Genomic DNA, 19270 nt, shown 5'->3' with positions numbered 1-19270 from the left:
CGTAGATAACTTTACGATCCGTGAACTCAGCGAATCGTTTTATGAATAGGGTAGCCAAGCATTACGGAGTAAAAGTATAAAGCTTCAAATTTTATGCGTATTGTGTATAAAATAATTTATAGAATGAATGAATTTTGCTGGAGTGAACTTTTCATAGCTTCACAGTGCCAAAGCCGTAACTTTAAACTTGTACCACTTCTCGAATGTCACAATAACGTCATTGTAAGAAACTTTTATTGAGCAAGCTATATAAAAGTTACGTCCAATTCCGAGGAGCGTTCGATCGTGAACTTTTCGAATACGTAAGTGATTTTATTCATGAAAAAATCGCATGTACAATTACTGGAGCGCATAGCTTCATCGAGATAGCTCAGCGGTTAGAACATGGCTGAACAAGCTGGTAACAACCGGTTTTTAAACGAAGACGGTTTTTAAAGGTAGGGCTGCGTACAAGTTACCACCCACTCAGCAGATATTCTACCGCCAAACAACAATACTTAGTATCGTTGCAGTTTTAAGGGTGGATGAGCCAGTGTAACTTCAGACACAAGTTCACACATAAAATCTTAGTTCCATAGGTTGGTGGCATTGGCGATTTTATAAATGGTTCATATTTTTACAACGAAAAAATCTATGAGTGGTTGTGACCATTGACCATCAGGTGGCCCATTTACACGTACGCCTACTAATATCATTAAAAATGTATACAAACACAATTGAGTTTCATGTGCTTAAATTGTCCTTGTCAAAGAAAACGTCATAAAGAAACCGATACCTATTCGTATTGGAATTCCTAAAAATATTTTGTTTGCAAGAAGTAGAAGATTTTGTCATATAATGGAATATTTACGGGCTGTTATTTAAAAATATATATGCATGGTAGAATAGATAAACATTCCAAAACACACGAGATTTTGGCCAATCAGCGTGCACCTCTGCTGTAAGTAAGATACGTGTCCGTATAACGTACCGCAATATCTAATATGATTTTTAAATTGAAATACCATTCAGACACATTAAATCACAGTCTTGGCCACGTTCGAGAATAAAAGTGAATTTATGTATTCAACTTTATAATTATTGTAAATAAATTTTATGATCAAAATTTATAAAATATATTTTCAAAGTAATTAAATATCTAAAAATACATGCACTAACACTATTTATGACGGTGTAATTAAAAATATAATAAAAATGTGTATATACGAAATCTTAATAGCCATCTCTATTAGACCCTTTATATACGAACTTATTATAGTGCTTAAGTCAGATTTATAGTTAATCACAGTAATTTAGTGCTTATATGCACAATTATAGTGTCGTAATTTGAATTTTTAATTACGAGTATCTTGATCATTTATTGCGAAGTATAATTAAAATAGTATATTTGTTACGAGTATACATTTTCAAATCGTAAATAATACAGCCATTTCAAAGTCTAGCGCTGTTTTGTTTTAACTGTACAATTTAAAACTATATAAATGATTGTTAAGAACAATATTATTCGCTTGTAATGGTAGCCAACATGTTCGCCGACCTTCATATTGCTGTTTTCAAACAATTATTACTGCGGCTATTCTTAGAATTCGTATATCAACAAATCTCTTAACAAAATCATTCCGTAGGTAAAGGTGTAACCACATTAATTATAAATTTCGCGGCATTTTTTCATTAATCTTCTTCATTGACATTAATCATCGTTCACATGGTCAATTCACCATTTCACCACGTTGGGAACGAAGATGTTATATCTCCTGTGACCACTCACTTACCGTTTAAAATACCCTGGGCCCGTCTGGGTAGGTACCACCCACTCATCAGATATTCTACCGCCAAATAACAGTACTCTGTATTGTTGTGTTCCGGTTTGAAGGGTGAGTGAGCCAGTGTAATCACAGGCACAAGGGACATAAAATCTTAGTTCCCAAGGTTGTTGGCGGAATGGTTAATATTTCTTACAGCGCCTTTGTCTATGGGCGGTGGTGACCACTTACCACCAGGTGGCCCATATGCTCGTCCGCCAACCAATGCCGTAAAAAAAATAGAACACAACAACTAACAAGTATTGCTATTTGACGGCAGAACAAGGGACGAGTATATAGTAACTACCCGGACGGGATTGCACAAAGACCTACCACCAACTATATACACTAGCTATCATAAAATACACAACATTATAAAACATATTTAGATATTAAAAGCAGCACATGTCAAACGAAAACCTTTTTAAAACTGAACTCTACAAAATAAACATTACCGCTGATGTTTACTTATTGTTAACAGAAGTGTTTATATCGATGGGTTTTATGTGTGAAAATTTCGTATAAACACAAAAGACACACGAGACAGCTGTTATCAATACTGCACTTGAAATATATTTCTGGAACAATCTAACAGTAAACAACTCGAGACCAAGTCGCCAAGCAGGCTCGTTTAGATAATGTATGTAGCTCATAAAAATGACGTACGGAATGTATTCAAATATGTACACAAGAAGAGACTATTACAATATGGACCTTAGAGAAATTTACAATTTACGAATGATAATAATTAAACGAATCGAAATGGATGAATTAGAACGCGTGCATTTTAACCGATGATTTCGGGTTCAAATCCAGGGAAGTACCGATGAATTTTCATATGCTTAATTTGTGTTTACAATTCACCTCGTGCTCAGCGGTGAAGGAAAACTTCGTGAGAAAACCTGCATGTGTCATAGTGCATGTTCAACGAAATTCTGCCACATGTGTATTCCACCAACCCGCATTGCAGCAGCGTGGTGGAATATGCTCCAAACCTTCTCCATAAAGGGAGGCCTTAGCCCAGCAGTGGGAAATTTACATGCTGGTAATGTATGTAAAAAATGTAATGTAATAATTAAACGATAAGATATTTTATGGTCCTGTGATCGGAGCTTTTGAATCTTCAACTCGGGCAACCGTCATTGATTTTGTATTTATAAATACACAGAACGATAGTTGTATGCGGCGAACAAAAACACCAATCCGAATGGGAAAAGTGGCGACTCCATATTTTCAAATATGTCATACCGCTGGGCAAAATCCTATTCTCCTCTTGCAAGGAAGATTTGGAGCTTATCCCACCAATAGGCATTTGAGGAAACACATGTTTAATAATGATTAATCTCGAATAACCGCTCTTGTTAAATTAAAATTTTCTTATAATTCTATAGTCATCCGTACAAACACGCATACAAACTGTATCGCTTACGAAACTAGATAAATGTAAATTCAATCATATTAAAAGTGTATTTTTAGACGAGGCCAATGGGTTATACCAGTAATAAAATCTAAGGATATTTAGTTCAAGTATGACGAACTAAACGTGAAATCCATCACACCCACAGATAATAAAATTTTATTAAAACCTAAATTACTGTATCTGTTCCTGTTCCAAAAATAATTCTCCTATATAGCTAGAGCAGTTTGGATTGTCTCGTTTCTGTGTGACTATTTCTGATTGTATTGTGGGAATTATTAATTAATTTAACGATCTCCTAGTTCGTTATGGAATCCTGGTAGATCTTATACCAAATGGTTAATATTTGGATAATTGAACTTAAAAGCACCGCTGAAGCATCATCGAATGTTAAAATAACTAAGTGTTTAAAATCATTCAAATTAATTTATTACTTTTCACATACCTCAGACTTCTATCAGAGAATATGTTTGTAGCACATGTATTATTTGATCTCCGTGATAGTATTATCAAACGATCTTTTCTCAAGAATTTTTGTATAATCAATTTTGAACATCAAAACCGTTTTTAGATGATAATGTATCCGACAACTCGGTCGTATGAACTTATAAATTTTTATTAAACTTTTGACGACCTCCGTGGTCGAGTAGTGTGTACACCGGTTTTCATGGGTACGCCACTCTGAGGTCCCGGGTTCGATTCCCGGCCGAGTCGATGTAGAAAAAGTTCATTAGTTTTCTATGTTGTCTTGGGTCTGGGTGTCTGTGGTACCGTCGTTACTTCTGATTTCCATAACACAAGTGCTTTAGCTACTTACATTGGGATCAGAGTAATGTATGTGATGTTGTCCAATATTTATTTATTTATTTATTTATTTATAAATAAAGAATATAATATTTATTCCTTATTCTTTATACAGAGTTTATATATCTAATTTATATTAAATGATTATATACAGGTACGATACAGGTCTCCTAGTGTGGGGTCCAAAGATAATCAAAATTTTAAAATTGCTAAAACCATAATGCACCTCAACCAATGGAAAACATTGTAATAGTTTAAATTAAGTTTAAGAAGGTTAATAGTGTCATATGTTAATCTATTATGTAAGCATTGTGTTTTTTTTTTCAATAAAGTTTTATTATTATATTATTATTATTATCTCATAGAGTGAGAAAAAAGTAATACACAACATTTTACAACATTAATTGCTGGGAAAAGACCTCCTGCCCCTACGGGTTGGTTACAAATGAGGTAGCATTTCGTTGAAATTAGACACATGCAGGTTTCGCCACTATGTTTTCCTTCACGAGCACATAAATTAAGCACATGATTCAGAGGTGCTTGCCTGGGTTTGAACCCGCAATCATCGGTTAAGATGCACGCATTCTAACCACTGGGCCATCTCGGCTCTTGTCGAAAAAAAGTAATAATTCATTTAAATCGTGTAAAAATTTGAGGAATTTACCAGATGGTAAAGATAACTATAGACCCATCCCATAAACAACACTACCACAACATAGATTACCACTTTGTTACTAAGTTAGAAAAGTGAGTAACCCAGTGTGATTACAGACAAATGAACACCTTCTGGTCTTTGCGGAGGGTCATGTAAGGAGTGGCTTCTACTTCCGGTGTCTTAATGGACGAAGGTCACAACTTATGTGGTCATCAAAGGTTTGTTAGCCTTCCAGTCTTAAATAACGAAAAATGTATACAAATGAAATAGTACTAATATCCTTCAAAGCGTAGATAAACTTAGTCAACTCAACATAATCTAGACCAGCCTCGCAACGGCCGCGGACTCAAGTTCTAGGTTAATATTCTATATTTATTCCCGTCGGGTCGTCGACCTAAAGCCGGTCTCTCTGAGACAGAACTAGTCATATTAATATATGTAAATAAATGTACTATTATTATATTTTTCAATGAATTTATTCTAAATTCAAAAAACGAATAATACTGGTATGTTACTTTGAAAAAGTTAACCAAAGCGAATGCCATATCTATAGTGTTTCTAAATTCAGATCAAATATATTATTTAGACAAAGATAACAAAATGATCACGTGAAATATGAACAAGACCTTATGTTCTTGTGTATATTTCACATGAAATCTGCGATCAGATTATAATCTGCGAGTACTCAATTAATATAAAATAAACTGTTTTTATTAATAATACGTAACTCGTAAATTAAAACGATACATCCTCGGGCACCAATTAAAATAATTAAGGTATGCGTAATTGAATTTGTTTAAATTGTTCGAATAATTTATAATGAGGTTTAACTACGTATAAATTTGCAAAAAAATTACATCCTACTTGATATTATGGGTTTATAATTAGGAATAGTATACGTTCGAGAAGTTTTTACGTGTTTACGCGATCGTTTTTATGCTTTGCCAGTGAACTTAAAAAAAACTTTCTCATCTTTCTTCATTTAGATTTACAACATGAACTCCCGAGTTTCGAGAGAAAAAATGGCTGTGACATACGGACGGACAGAAAGACATACAGATATGATGAATTTATAAGGGTCCCGTTTTTTGCCATTTGGCTACGGAACCCTAAAAACGTCCAATGACACTTATTAGTAACGCTGCTAGAATGCGGGTTGGTGGAGACACATGTGACAGATTCACATACGAAACATGCAGAAATCCCACAATGTTTTCCTTTATCACCGCGCACGAGATGAACTATAAACCCAAATTGAGCACATGAAAAATCATCAGGCTTGTCCGGGTTCACGTATTTTAACTGTGCTATAGGCCGATATCTAGTACTTTTATAATAATATAAAAACTAGACTTTTTACGACAACAATTTGAGTTAAACATGTGTTCTGAACTGTGTGTAAATCGCCCACTTAGTAATGAATTATGAACGATTATAATCTTATTCTCATACGTATGCAAAAACTCATTAGCTAAATCACTTTTTTGTACCAACAACAAGAGCGATTTAAATCAGATTTTTTTTAATGTTCATACTTACAAATAAATTGTATTTATTCAAAAGTACTTTAGTAAACCGATATCGTTCCGGTAAAACCAATCTCTTTAAAGTAAACATTAAATTCATATTTCATTCCGAGCTATCTGATCGTATCAAAACATAAGATAACGAAAAGATATTTATAAAACGTATAATCCCTCTTGAGCATTGGCAATTGGCATTTTTAATCTCATATACCAAATGCCAATGCATTTTTAAGACCTTCATACTATAAAGGAATATGAAATTTGTTGTATGCAAGACAAATTAACTGGTAAGTTATAACCAGATTTTTCTAGTTTTTGAGGGCTGGGCTTTGTGCTAGCCCGTCTGGGAAGATACAACCTACTTATTACTTATTGTACTACCAACATGCAATACTGAGCGTCGTTTTGTTCTGAAAGGTGAGTGAGTCAGTGTAAAAGTAACGAAGGACATAACATGTTAGTTCCCAAGTTTGGTGGAATCAACCAACTTTACATTAAAAAAAATAGTAAAAACCTAGAAAATCTTACAAAAACTATATGCTTACCCTGGTGCAGAACGTACAACCACAGCCGGATATGATTGTGATCTTGTCCGGGGTCGCGTCCTCCAAGCACAACTTGCAGTTAATAGGAGCGGCTGGCACAAAGCCTCCTCCGGCGCCGTCCAGGGAATACCTGCCAATAAGGAAAAATACGATTATACTATGAAACATTATAATACCTTATTGTATAATACAAACTTACGGACTTAATCGAACTATTAGCTATAGATATATAAGTAACCCTTCGTTAATGTCCTACAGTTGGGCAAAAGCCTCTTCTTACTTGTGAGTAGAAGGCTTTACTCCGCCACAATGCTCTAACACGGGTTGGCAACGTATACAAGTAACAGATTCTCATCCACCAAGTGCATGTTTCTTCGGGATGTTTTCCTTCACAGCCGAGTACGAATAGAATTAGGTACAAATTTAATACAAATTAAGCACATGATTTCCGTGGTATTTGCCCCGGATTTGAACTCAGAATTGGTAAAGATTTACTTCTCGTAGTTTTACACCTAAACAAATCTATCCAAATGGTTTAAAATTTAAGCTCCATAAGATGGTTTTTTATTATTAATAAACATTTAAAAATAATCATTATTGTTCCATTAGCATTATCAAAAGTTCAGCTCAATTGGTTGATTCAAGTAAAAAACATTTACAATTTAAATCTACATAAACGAAAATGTGCAGGTAATAAAAATTAAAGTTGGCTGAAGTACAATCAGCTAATGTGTCAACAAAAACAATCGCGTGAGAATAGAACTATAATTTACGTTAGGTTTCAAGCTAATCGTTAAACCTGACTTAGCTCATTACTCACTATTATCAAACTTGCTTGGATTACGAAGTACAATTAGCTGGCATCCATTCTCAACTTGGAAGAGAACAAAGCAGTTTAAATCTTAATTAAGAATACGTTCCTTCATTCGCTGATCCATTCACACATTCATTCAACTGTTTACTGGTTCGTGGATTATTTTCGTGTAGACTGTCGTCATAGATATCTCGGTCTTAGAAGAATAAAGAATTTTGTTTTCCAGATTTAATTGTACCAAAACTCCGAAGTATAATTAGATACGGTTGCTCATATATCATCGGACGTAACTACCTAATCGGAAAGTACAATATTACACAAGCGATCCATTACAATTTATACATATACAATAACTCCTACCGCTTTATCTGAATACTCGTAAATATTTCCTCAAACCGTTTACTTTTCCTTAAGGTAAATAAATTTGCAAGACAAACATTTCGAATATAAAATTATACAGGTTATAAATAACTGGATTGTATTAAAGAAAATTCTAGAGATAGTTTATTGACTGATGATTTTTTATTTTAATCATTTAGAACCGTACCGTCAGACTTGCCAGCTTTATCGTTATCTAAATGTATATCAAAACTAAACTTAATTTATTTAATAAATGGAGTTGCAGTTTCTGATATGAACTATGTAAGACGTACGTACGTACTAAACGCAATTTTCTAATGTTAAATTACAGGAAATATCACTAGGCTTTTCTATTTCATGTTTTACCCATTATTAAAGTATATTATATTTTAGTCCAGTCATCATATACATTTGGAAAGGCAAATTAACCGACAAGGCCGATCTTTGGATTTTGTAGGGAGGGCTTAGAAAAGCTTAACTTGAAATTGTCGACCTCGACTTCCTATGCGCGTTTGCCGTCATCTTGAAAAAAGGGTTGTATTTTGTTTTTTTTTTTTGCTATAATACATGTGTGCGTTGTGATAAGAGATGATTATAAGATACTTTTTTGTTGCTTCTACAATTTAGGTCTTACACATTTTCAACCTACCGTTATTGGTTATTAAGATATTTATCATACAACATATTAAAAAGAAGAAATGTTTTTTGATCGTATGTGATACTTGAAAATTGTAGAACTTTATGAAATTATAATGTATAGTGAACTCAGAATAATGATTGACCAAAGGAGCATACTATATGGATATGACAATTAGATAAATTAGTCAAATCGTCTTAAATCATCACAGATTATAAGCATTACACGAACTTACTAATAATCAAAGTAAAAACAGCCACCAATTCCGAAAGAAACCCGGTCTTATTTTTGTCAAACATAATTGGTTACATTTTACAATACGAGAAAGAAATAGTCAGGCGACGGTTTCGTTACTAAGGTATGATTACCTTCTACGAACTTATACTGATTTGTATAATAACCTTTTGCACGCAAAAGTTATTTTAAATATTTTTTACTTGAGCAAGAGGCATTTTAATCTTTTCCGGGATCGAGCAAAGAAACTGTAATATTACGTCACTAGAGTTAATGACTCTGCAGTCGAGTAACATAAGTGTTAAGTTTGTATTTGTTCCCTGTATTACATACATAGAGGTACTTAAAACATGAGAAAGAAGTTCCGTTATTCGAAATAAAAATCTTTTATTGGCTATCAAATATCAACCACCGATTCGGAAAGAATAATGAAGGCAAGATTATTATTTACTATTTAAAGGCAATATCACTGTTTCTATTTTCATATTGATGTTTGATGATAAAGAACTTCAACTGCATCGGTTTTTTTTTATAAAAATATGGTATGTAGGCGGACGGACTGTGAGCATTGGACAAATACTATCTGATGGTAAGTAGTAACACCATCCTCCATAGACAATGGAGCTGTAGGAAATATTAAATATTGCCAACAGATCAACCCACCTTGGGAACTAACATCTTACTTACACTAACGAATTTGGGGGCAGAAGATGAGTGCGTGGTGCCTACACAGGGCATACGCAAAGTCTTACGAGCAAGTGTACCCATGTTTATATGTGCGTTTCTATATAAAAGTGCACTTTTTTTTCCTCAATAACTGGGTGGGACGGCAAATTAAACACGACCAGACAGTTCGAGCACAGGAACTGCTTTCCTTACTTTTCGAGTCATTAGATAAAAAATACTGCACACTTACAGAATTTAGGCTGCTCACGACAAAAAATCCAATAACTTGCTACTGACCCGAACCGAGGTTTGAACCAAGGACCTCTGGATCTGGGTTCAAATAAAGCAGCCATTAAAGTCTGCTGTGACCTTTACAATGTCACTGCCCACTGAGCTAGAGTGTTCCGTATAAATATTTATGAATGGAAATTTTCAAAAGAATATTTCTTTACGTACTCCATTTACATATAAGGTTACGGGGTTCAGGAGGTAATTAGCACAAGTCAACGAACTATAACAATAGATCAATGTTCATAAAAAGTAAAACTAACAGGGTTAATATGTTAACATATTTAGCACTGTAGGTTACATTACATTGACTTGCGAAAAATTACAATTCCTAATTACGTGACGCGATTTCTATTTACCTATAATACTTTCGACGTTTTTTTTTTGTCATCTTAACCCGCAGAGGTCACGTTCAACTACGAGTGGACGTTTATCCACATACTTCTAGATAACAAGGTTTACAATATTATTAAGTGAATAGTTTGAAATACTCTTACTTCTGAAACGTTTATTAATTGGTATGGTTTTTTTTTTTTAATGTAATGAGTAGTAATAGGACAGGCAAATGGGCCACCTGATGGTAAATGGTCACCACCGCCCATACTCATATACCATATACAGCGCACCAATGCGCCACCGCACCCGCCTTTGGGAGCTAAGATATTGTCCCTTGTGCCTATAGTTACACCGGTTCAATCTTCAACCCGGAATACATCTAATCAACACTAAGTATGGCGACAGAATGTTCGGCTACTTCCGTACAAAAACCACTGTTCTAACTATCTACCTGTCAGCTTTTTTTTTGAAAAATCTTTCCGTAATAACAAAAGGAAGTTAAATACCCATACTTCTTACCTACCACTATGTGTGTGTGCGTGTGTGTTATACTCATTCCTCAACATCAACCAATCGATGAGTTCGAAGTGTCGTTATTTTATTTTAGCAAACCAAAAAAAAACAATATGTTTACATATTTTTATCGATACGACAAATGAAAACAATATTTTTAATTTTTTCACTTTTCGAATGTTTTTTTCTGCGAACGCCTCGTATTATTAGTAATATTTATTGTCAGACTAATTCAGAAACCAAAATACTTTTACATTCGTCACGTTAATCTAAATGGAAAATATATAAAATCTTAATAAATTATTGCAACATACAAATGTGGTTTACATTAATTAGTCAGATATCAAGTTTAATTGATTGTCACTTTTATTTAAATTAATGTGCGTTGGAGATATGATTAGATTTTACTGGATAAACCACTTAATAGAAAACATTCGTATCGCCTTCGTCTGGGCTGTCCATCAAATTTAACATTATTAGCATTAGCAGCCCGTAAATGTCCCACTGCTGGGATAAAGGCCTCCTCTCCCTTTGAGGAGAAGGTTTGGAGCATATTCCACCACGGTGCTCCAATGCGGGTTGGCGGAATACACATGTGGCAGAATTTCGTTGAAATTAGACACATGCAGGTTTCCTAACGATGTTTTCCTTTACCGCCGAACACGAGATGAATTATAAACACAAATTAAGCACATGAAATTTCAGTGGTGCCTGCCTGGGTTTGAACCCGAAATCATCGGTTAAGATGCACGCGTTCTAGCCACTGGGCCATCTCGGCTCATCAAATTGAAGCAAAGATATTCGATTCAATGCTAGTTATTATGTACAATAGAATCACGACCTTAGTAATTACTGCTTATGATATTTTTTTCAATAAACCAACCTTTTATAAATACAAGAAAAGCTAGGTTATGGGATGAACAACATATCATATACCTCCCTATTTATCTCGCTTCCACTGATTTATTTCATATATAGACGTCTCGCTTTAATAAAAAAAATCTTTCAAAGAGCAAGAAATCTTATTAACAGGGGTATGCGAGAAAGGGGTCACAATCTCGAGGTATTTACATTTTCTGTCCTAAGTGGTGTTATTCTTTTGTTTTCCTGTTCCACTGACCGAACGATGGTGGATTTTGGAAATTCGCACGTCATTAAGAATTATTACTGGTGTTAACCCGTGACGATTCATGTTTGTATGACGAATGTGGTTATTGATAATGGCAACTGTGTATTCGATTTTGTGTATCAAAATACAAAAACGAAATAAGTCACATTGTATTAATTTTTTTTTTTTACTCGAGGTAGGTTTTGTTTAATAACAAACCTAGCAGTAAGTGATCAGTTGCGGTTTAATCCACGGATTTAAGAGGTCGTGTCCCTCGTGCCTGTAATAGCTCTTATAATTGCGCTTTAAACACAGATATACTTTTTTTATATTTTACGCAAGCGAACGGGCAATGTGCCACCTGATGATAAATAGCCACCACCGGCCGTGGGCTTTGGCACCATATAATCCTTAAACGGGCCGGCAGTTACAATAGTTCACTCACCCTTCAGAACGAAACTCAAAAATACAACTATTGCTCTTTATTTGTGTTGTGTATAATAAAATTATTGAGTATTATCGACTCAAGAAAGGCACGAAAAAAAAAGACATAAATAATTTAATTCATCTATAAAACAATTTAATACATGTTTCTAAAGGAACATAATGATTTAATGGCTTCGTATAAAACGTATCTAGTGACGGATCGTATAAGTAAATAAAAGGTAATATATAAATCAAAAGTAACGACGTACTTCCGGTAAGCTGATAGAGACTCGCCTGTGCCAGGAACGGTTATGCGTGATCTTATTGCTTTAATACTCGTGCCGTCAAATAATAGTATAAAAATATCGTTTTAGTATCGAAACTTTTAAATAATAAAATGTTTAACATCGAGGTCACCGTTTCAATAATTTATAAGGACGACGATGACAATATTTAAATTCGATATATCGCACCGAGAACACCCGACAAGTAACCTCTTTGCACTCATTATATTAGACAATATTTATTTTAGAAATAAATTGTATTATTCAATATTGTTGTATAAAATAGAAAACATTAATAAAACTTAAAAAAATAAATACAAGAAAAAGAACATACATTTATAGTAAATTATATAACACAAAAATATTACTATGATATATGAACATAAATAAATAATAAAAATCAACTCAATCACACAGCCTTCATTCAATCAATTTTATTAAGAACATGAAATATGTCATTACTCATAAGCGTTTTTTTTTGCGTTTTTCTTTTAGCTGCGGAAACATAAAAAAGTATTTCTAGAATTACTATACTATTGATATTTGATGCTTCGTTCAAAAAGTAAATAAGATTTTTATGTGCTTGATTTTTGTTTTTAATTTATCTCGTGCACGGCGGTGAAGGTAAACATCGCAAGGAAACCCACATTCTGCCATACGTATAATGCTACAAAATTGCTTCTTAAGAGTAAAAATCTTTCTCGATTTTTCTATCTGTGAGACATTGGACATTTATCAGTTCTATGCCTTTAAAACTATATCTCATAGACATTATTCCGTGATTCCATTTCCAAAATACCTACGTCATACGAATTTATATATAAATATATCGAAAACTTCATTCAACATTTTCACGAATACAGGATGTACCTACGCATTAAGTATTGTTGTAAAGATACTTTAGTAATATAAACAGTATTGTTCAAACAAAGAAACCAGAACAGAAGCTTCCACGAGCCGAGTAATGGAGTGGAGTGGGGAGCGATGAACAAACAAAACATTATATAATCGACTGCGTTAATACATAAGAAAACCGAGATACGATACACACACATACACATATATATATTATAAAATTAACAACGTCGATTATTCATTTATAAACACCGTTTACTTTTTTAATAGATGTATAGTTGAGGAAAACTTCTCCGACTATTAGTATATATTGATACTATTTAATTTTTGACATAAAATATTCAAACTTTAGTATTACAAAGATATCAATATCACAGCGCGATTCGGATGTTTTTTTTAATTAAAGCGATATCTAATATCAAGTATCACTTATTATTTTAAAGGAGTAATGCACCATCGGTTTATAGAAAATTCGGTTGAAAATCAGCAGGCTTAAATATTCTGAATTTTGATAAAATGTTATTTTTTACATTACATTAACAGCCTGTAAGTTACCCACTGCTAGGCTAAGGACTCCTCTCCCTTTGAGGAGAAGGTTTGGAGCATATTCCACCACGCTGCTCCAGTACGAGTTGGTGGATACACATGTGGCAAAATTTCGTTGAAATTAGACACATGCAGGTTTCCTCACGATGTTTTCCTTCACCGCCGAGCACGAGATGAATTATAAACACAAATTAAGCACATGAAAATTCAGCTGTACTTGCCTGGGTTTGAACCCGCAATCATCGGTTAAGATGCACGCGTTCTAACCACTGGGCCATCTCGGCTCAAAAATCAAAATGTTATTATTATCAATAAAACCTTCGTGAGGGATATAAATAACGTTGCCAGCATATGATGTATGATACGAAGTGCTATTATCTCTCGATCTCACGAAACCGCGGGTCCAGCTAATAAAATATAATTGCAAGACACTAAACGATTCAACGCAAATTACGGATAGGGCTTCCATCGTATCGATATTATAACAACAACAATCGGCCTCGAAATCCAATATGCACAGAGATTTCTGTGAAGATTTCTAGCTCCAAAAACACTTTAATCCTTATATTCATCAATACGAACGTTGTATGAAGACCTTAATTTTAAAGTAGCCGGGTAGACGAGTATCGAGATAATGACAAAATTCAATTAAAAAGAAAACACTTCTTGGAACAAAAACGATAAACACACATACGAAATTGATTCTCGGAACATTTCTCGAATAATATTCATTTCATGCGTAAGAAAACGACTTTGTATCATTAAGAATATTCTGTTGTATGAACGTCATAAGAAGCCACTTAGTGTCGTCGTTAGGATGATATCATTTGACACCAAAGTGTTTTTTTTTTATGGCATTGGTTGGCGGACGAGCACATGGGCCACCTGATGGTAAGTGGTCAACACCGCCCATAGACAAAGGCGCTGTAAGAAATATTAACCATTCCGCCAACAACCTTGGGAACAAAGATTTTATGTCCCTTGTGCCTGTGATTACACTGGCTCACTTACCCTTCTAACCGGAACACAACAATACAGAGTACTGTTATTTGGCGGTAGAATATCTGATGAGTGGGTGGTACCTACCCAGACAAAGCCCTACCACCAAGTCGTCAAGTTCACACTTACGATGACCCTGATTGTAACTCATTAAAACGTATTCTTAACCAGCACAACCCGGCAGATGTTGCCAGAGTATTATTTAATTCAGTATAATAGTATTTACCTATGTATATAACTGCCTCCTTGGTTTAGTGGCTAGCTCATAAGGCTAGTGAGAGTGAAGATATCTCAAGGTCTTGAGGTCAAAGTCGGATCGGGTCAATAAAATGTTATTGGGTTATTCTCAGTAGCAATCCAAAATTTGAAAGCTAGCAGCTAACTAGCTATTTTTAACGCTGTCATACCTCGGGAAGCACGTAAAGATATTGCGCGTCTTGCGCCTGAACACTTTCCGGTCGTGACAGATAGACGTCCCATTAGATGATGGTGATAGATAAGAGTGCATCTGTGTTTATGCACACACCTAAGCCCTATTTCTCCTCCTGTTGACTGGTCTCCTTTGAGAGTAGCCGCGATAACTGACACCGTGACCAAAATCCATCTAAAGGATCTAAAGGGTTCAACGTTATATAGGTTGATGTGCTGTTACGTCATCAAAAGACGAATTACAACAAAGTAAATTGACTAAAAATCCTCAATCAAAAATACATTCACATACGTGCCAAAGGTAATCGATGATCGGACAAACAGTATCGGATACTATTAATAGTAAACAGTAATACCAACGTAATTTTTTATATATAAAATAACATTTATATGCCTAAATGGAAATTATTCATGGCAGCGCATCCTTCGCACATGGCCCATTGGCCTTTACACGACTTAGCGACCGAACCGAGTTTGCGCGTACTTCAAATATGAGAGGAAACACGTTTGTCGATCATATAAAAAATGGCCAAGTCAAACAAAGATTTAAAAGTTATCGTTTCATACTCAAATCCGAAAACCGGTTTTGGTAATTTCCGCCTAATTATAGTATTTGTATCGGCGAGAGCTTCTTACTTCGTCTTTTAATGAAATTATTAAATGACAAAAGGTTAAAATTAACATAAAACACAAATCAAGAATAACTAGATTTTCCGTAATTTCGCATTTTTAGGGTAACTCGGTACTACTATTCCGCTCAAATATTCGACAATCTCTACTCAATGAAATGCTAATTTCCTTACATATATTCATAAATTCAAATCATTTGTAAAAACTACATGAATAAAAAATAGTTGACTTCCAGGCAGGATATATTATATAAACATTCAAAATTGTATCAAACTAACATAAATTTATATTTCAAATGTTGGAAAAGAGTAACTACTGAGCTACTTGCCGGTTCTTCTCGGTAGAATCTATATTCCAAATCGGTGGTTGCTTCACTCGATTCAAAAGTGCTTGTAAAATCTTACTTGTATAAAGTATATTTTGATTTATACTCGTAGATACTGATAATACAACTGACCTGGACCCCCCTGCGCCAGCGAGTGACAGTAACGAAGAGCATCGAGAGCAGACTGAAGGTGCGCGCAGTCGGTTGTGAGCCCTGATCGGTTCTGGAACTTTCTCCCTGTCCGTCAGGGCGAGCACTGTCGAGCATTTCCTGAGACCTGATGGACAAAAATTGTTGAATATTTTAAATTACAATAAAGATGATTGCTATCGAACTTGACCTATTCTTACTTCTAAAAATATCCACACGTAGAAAATGATTCATCCGTTAACTGGTCCCTATCTCCCATGACCATTTAAAACACTCCTTACGTCCTCAACACGCCGCACTCTAATCACGGGAACTAATTTGCTATATAATTAGTGTCACTTGTCAGTACTACTCGCTCATGCTTGATACGGAAACACAACAATACAAATCTATTTTGTTTGCTGTTATAATAATTAACTGATTATAATATTTTTTATGATATAGGTAGGCTGAGCAAATGGGCCACCTGATGGTAAGCGGTGACGACCGCCCATAGACAGGCACAGTAAGAAATATTAAACATTCCTTACACCGCCAATGTGCCACCAACCTTAGGAACTATGGTGTTATGTCCCTTGAGCCTTGAGTTACTAGCTCACTCACCATGTTTGGCAGTAGAATATCTGATGAGTGGGTGATGCCTAACCAGACGGGCTAGCACAAAGCCCTATCAAAAATCATAAAAAAATGAGAATAAAAATATAATATTATAACCATACAGTGTTATTTACTTGGACTTATAAACTCGTAATGTATCAATGTATGAAAATTCAATTGCTTTTGGAAAGTTAAAAGCAAAAAAGAGAAAGCAGTCAACGGTCATATTTTATTGTTTTGTAATATTAATGAACAAACCGGTTTCTCGATACGTGATTTGAACACAAGCCATTTTATTAACTTTATTTAGCGATTTATAACATTTATTTAAATAAAAAAAAAAAATCAACCCTTCAAATCTTCTCCTTAACAGGAAAGCAGGCCTTCGTCGAGAAGCGTTGTGTACAGGTGTATAAAAGTGAGCATAGGTCAAGTTCCATAAAATAGTTTTTTTTTGGATATGAGTATTTGTACAGAGACAAAAAACAAGGTTTTTTTATCTAACACAAAGTATTGCGGTACAATAAATCTTGCATCATCAAAGATCAAAGTTCGGACATAAATTTTTTACTATCTTTTTATATCTGGAAATCACGTTTATCATCATCAACGATTAAAACAACTTACTCTTAAGAAATTAATTCAACTTTAATTAATGAAATGCAAAAATAACTTGTTATATAAACGAAACAATACAATATGTTTCATTAGCATTTTTTTAGCATTAGCAGCCCGTAAATGTCCCACTGCTGGGATAAAGGCCTCCTCTCCCTTTGAGGAGAAGGTTTGGAGCATATTCCACCACGCTGCTCCAATGCGGGTTGGCGGAATACACATGTGGCAGAATTTCGTTGAAATTAGACACATGCAGGTTTCCTCACGATGTTTTCCTTCACCGCCGAGCACGAGATGAATTATAAACACAAATTAAGCACATGAAAATTCAGTGGTGCCAGCCTGGGTTTGAACCCGAAATCATCGGTTAAGATGCACGCGTTCTAACCACTGGGCCATCTCGGCTCACAATAAGTTTAAAAAAAAAAAAACAATAAGTTTCAGGAAAACACAATAAAAATGGCCGTTCCGAGATTCGCAGACATGAGCTCAAAATCTGCTTTTTCAGTTAGTCATCATCATCATAAATAATAAAAACATAATTGGAATTTTAATATTTATGATAACAGTGCAGTCCCCAGTCCTGGGGGGGAAAGTCTGCGGCGTCAGTAGTCGCTTAAATGTAAAACGTCAAAAGTTAGCTGGTATCTTCAGATTACCGTCTTTAAATTCACATAATTTTGATTTTACCTTCTAACAGTGGTTGCGGTTGCGACAACACTGAGTCTCTGGAAGCAGCTCTCCTAACAGGCTTCGCAGGTCTCGCCAAGGACTTGAGACCGCCGCTTAGGATTAGCTCAAGCGCTCGCCGACCACCAGGCCCGTTCGCGCCTGCTCCCATCTAATGACAAAGAAAAAAAACTTAATACTATACAATTATCATTATAGAGAACCTTCACCTAACTGTTTTTTATCGCAAGGCACAAGGCACTCAAGGTCATTACAGCAACACTTTTTGTAGTTCCGGTTGTGGGATTAAATGTACATCTGAGATGAGCTTCATCATATTACATACACTAGTGTAAGGAACTAGTGTAATTATAGTTATCTTAACTTGTTTACTTGGATTATCAATTTCAATGTAGATGTCAACTTACTATCAAGCGATTTGCACTTGCCTTCAAAATATGAATACATCACAAGTATTATCGTTAAACACAACACACTCACAACATAATATACATATCAATATTACACTTTAAATTAAAGTGAAATTTCATTAAAAATAATTTTTAATTTATATAAATAATTTGACAATCAGTAAATAATGGAATGTTAGATATTTAGAGCATTGGAAATAGTAAATAATGTCCTCTTATATAACCTTATCTTATCATCCAATTATATCAAAAATTCGTTCATAAAATTATTTATAACATATAGATATGATTTAATATAATAATATTCCAACTATCAAGAATATTCGTTCACACTACACATAGTTTAAATGATTAAAAATGATTATAAAATCCGATAGGTATTATGATATTATCTATTTCTGTTTTATGGGGAAAATCGTAAATAATAATTGGAGGCTGAAACCGACTAATTATATTATAATTACCAAACTATACTATAAAATCCGAAAGCCAAGTTACTATTAAACTAGATTTGGTTTTCGTAAGTATATCAAAACAAATAATTGCGTTCAAAAAAACATAAAACTATTGAAAACGCCTTCACTCGCAGTCAAAGCCGCGGGTGGTAAC

The 19270-nt window shown here is 34.4% G+C and overlaps 1 protein-coding gene across 2 annotated transcripts in view; it reads right to left on the bottom strand.

The window, feature by feature from the left end:
- The window catches only part of LOC125069564 (probable E3 ubiquitin-protein ligase RNF144A), a 134536-nt gene that overhangs the window by 70650 nt on the left and 44616 nt on the right, over positions 1 to 19270 (bottom strand). For both annotated transcript variants that reach the window (XM_047679088.1, XM_047679089.1), the window contains 3 exons: positions 18252 to 18402; positions 16332 to 16476; positions 6750 to 6879 (listed from right to left, as the gene is read on the bottom strand). In XM_047679088.1, the coding sequence (XP_047535044.1) occupies positions 6750 to 6879; positions 16332 to 16476; positions 18252 to 18402 (426 nt within the window). The remainder of the gene's footprint in view (positions 1 to 6749; positions 6880 to 16331; positions 16477 to 18251; positions 18403 to 19270) is intronic.

Source organism: Vanessa atalanta, chromosome 15 (assembly GCF_905147765.1).
Source record: "Vanessa atalanta chromosome 15, ilVanAtal1.2, whole genome shotgun sequence".
Lineage (NCBI taxonomy): Eukaryota > Metazoa > Arthropoda > Insecta > Lepidoptera > Nymphalidae > Vanessa > Vanessa atalanta.
Note: the sequence above shows the minus strand (reverse complement) of the source record. Positions and strands in the feature narration are given on the sequence as shown.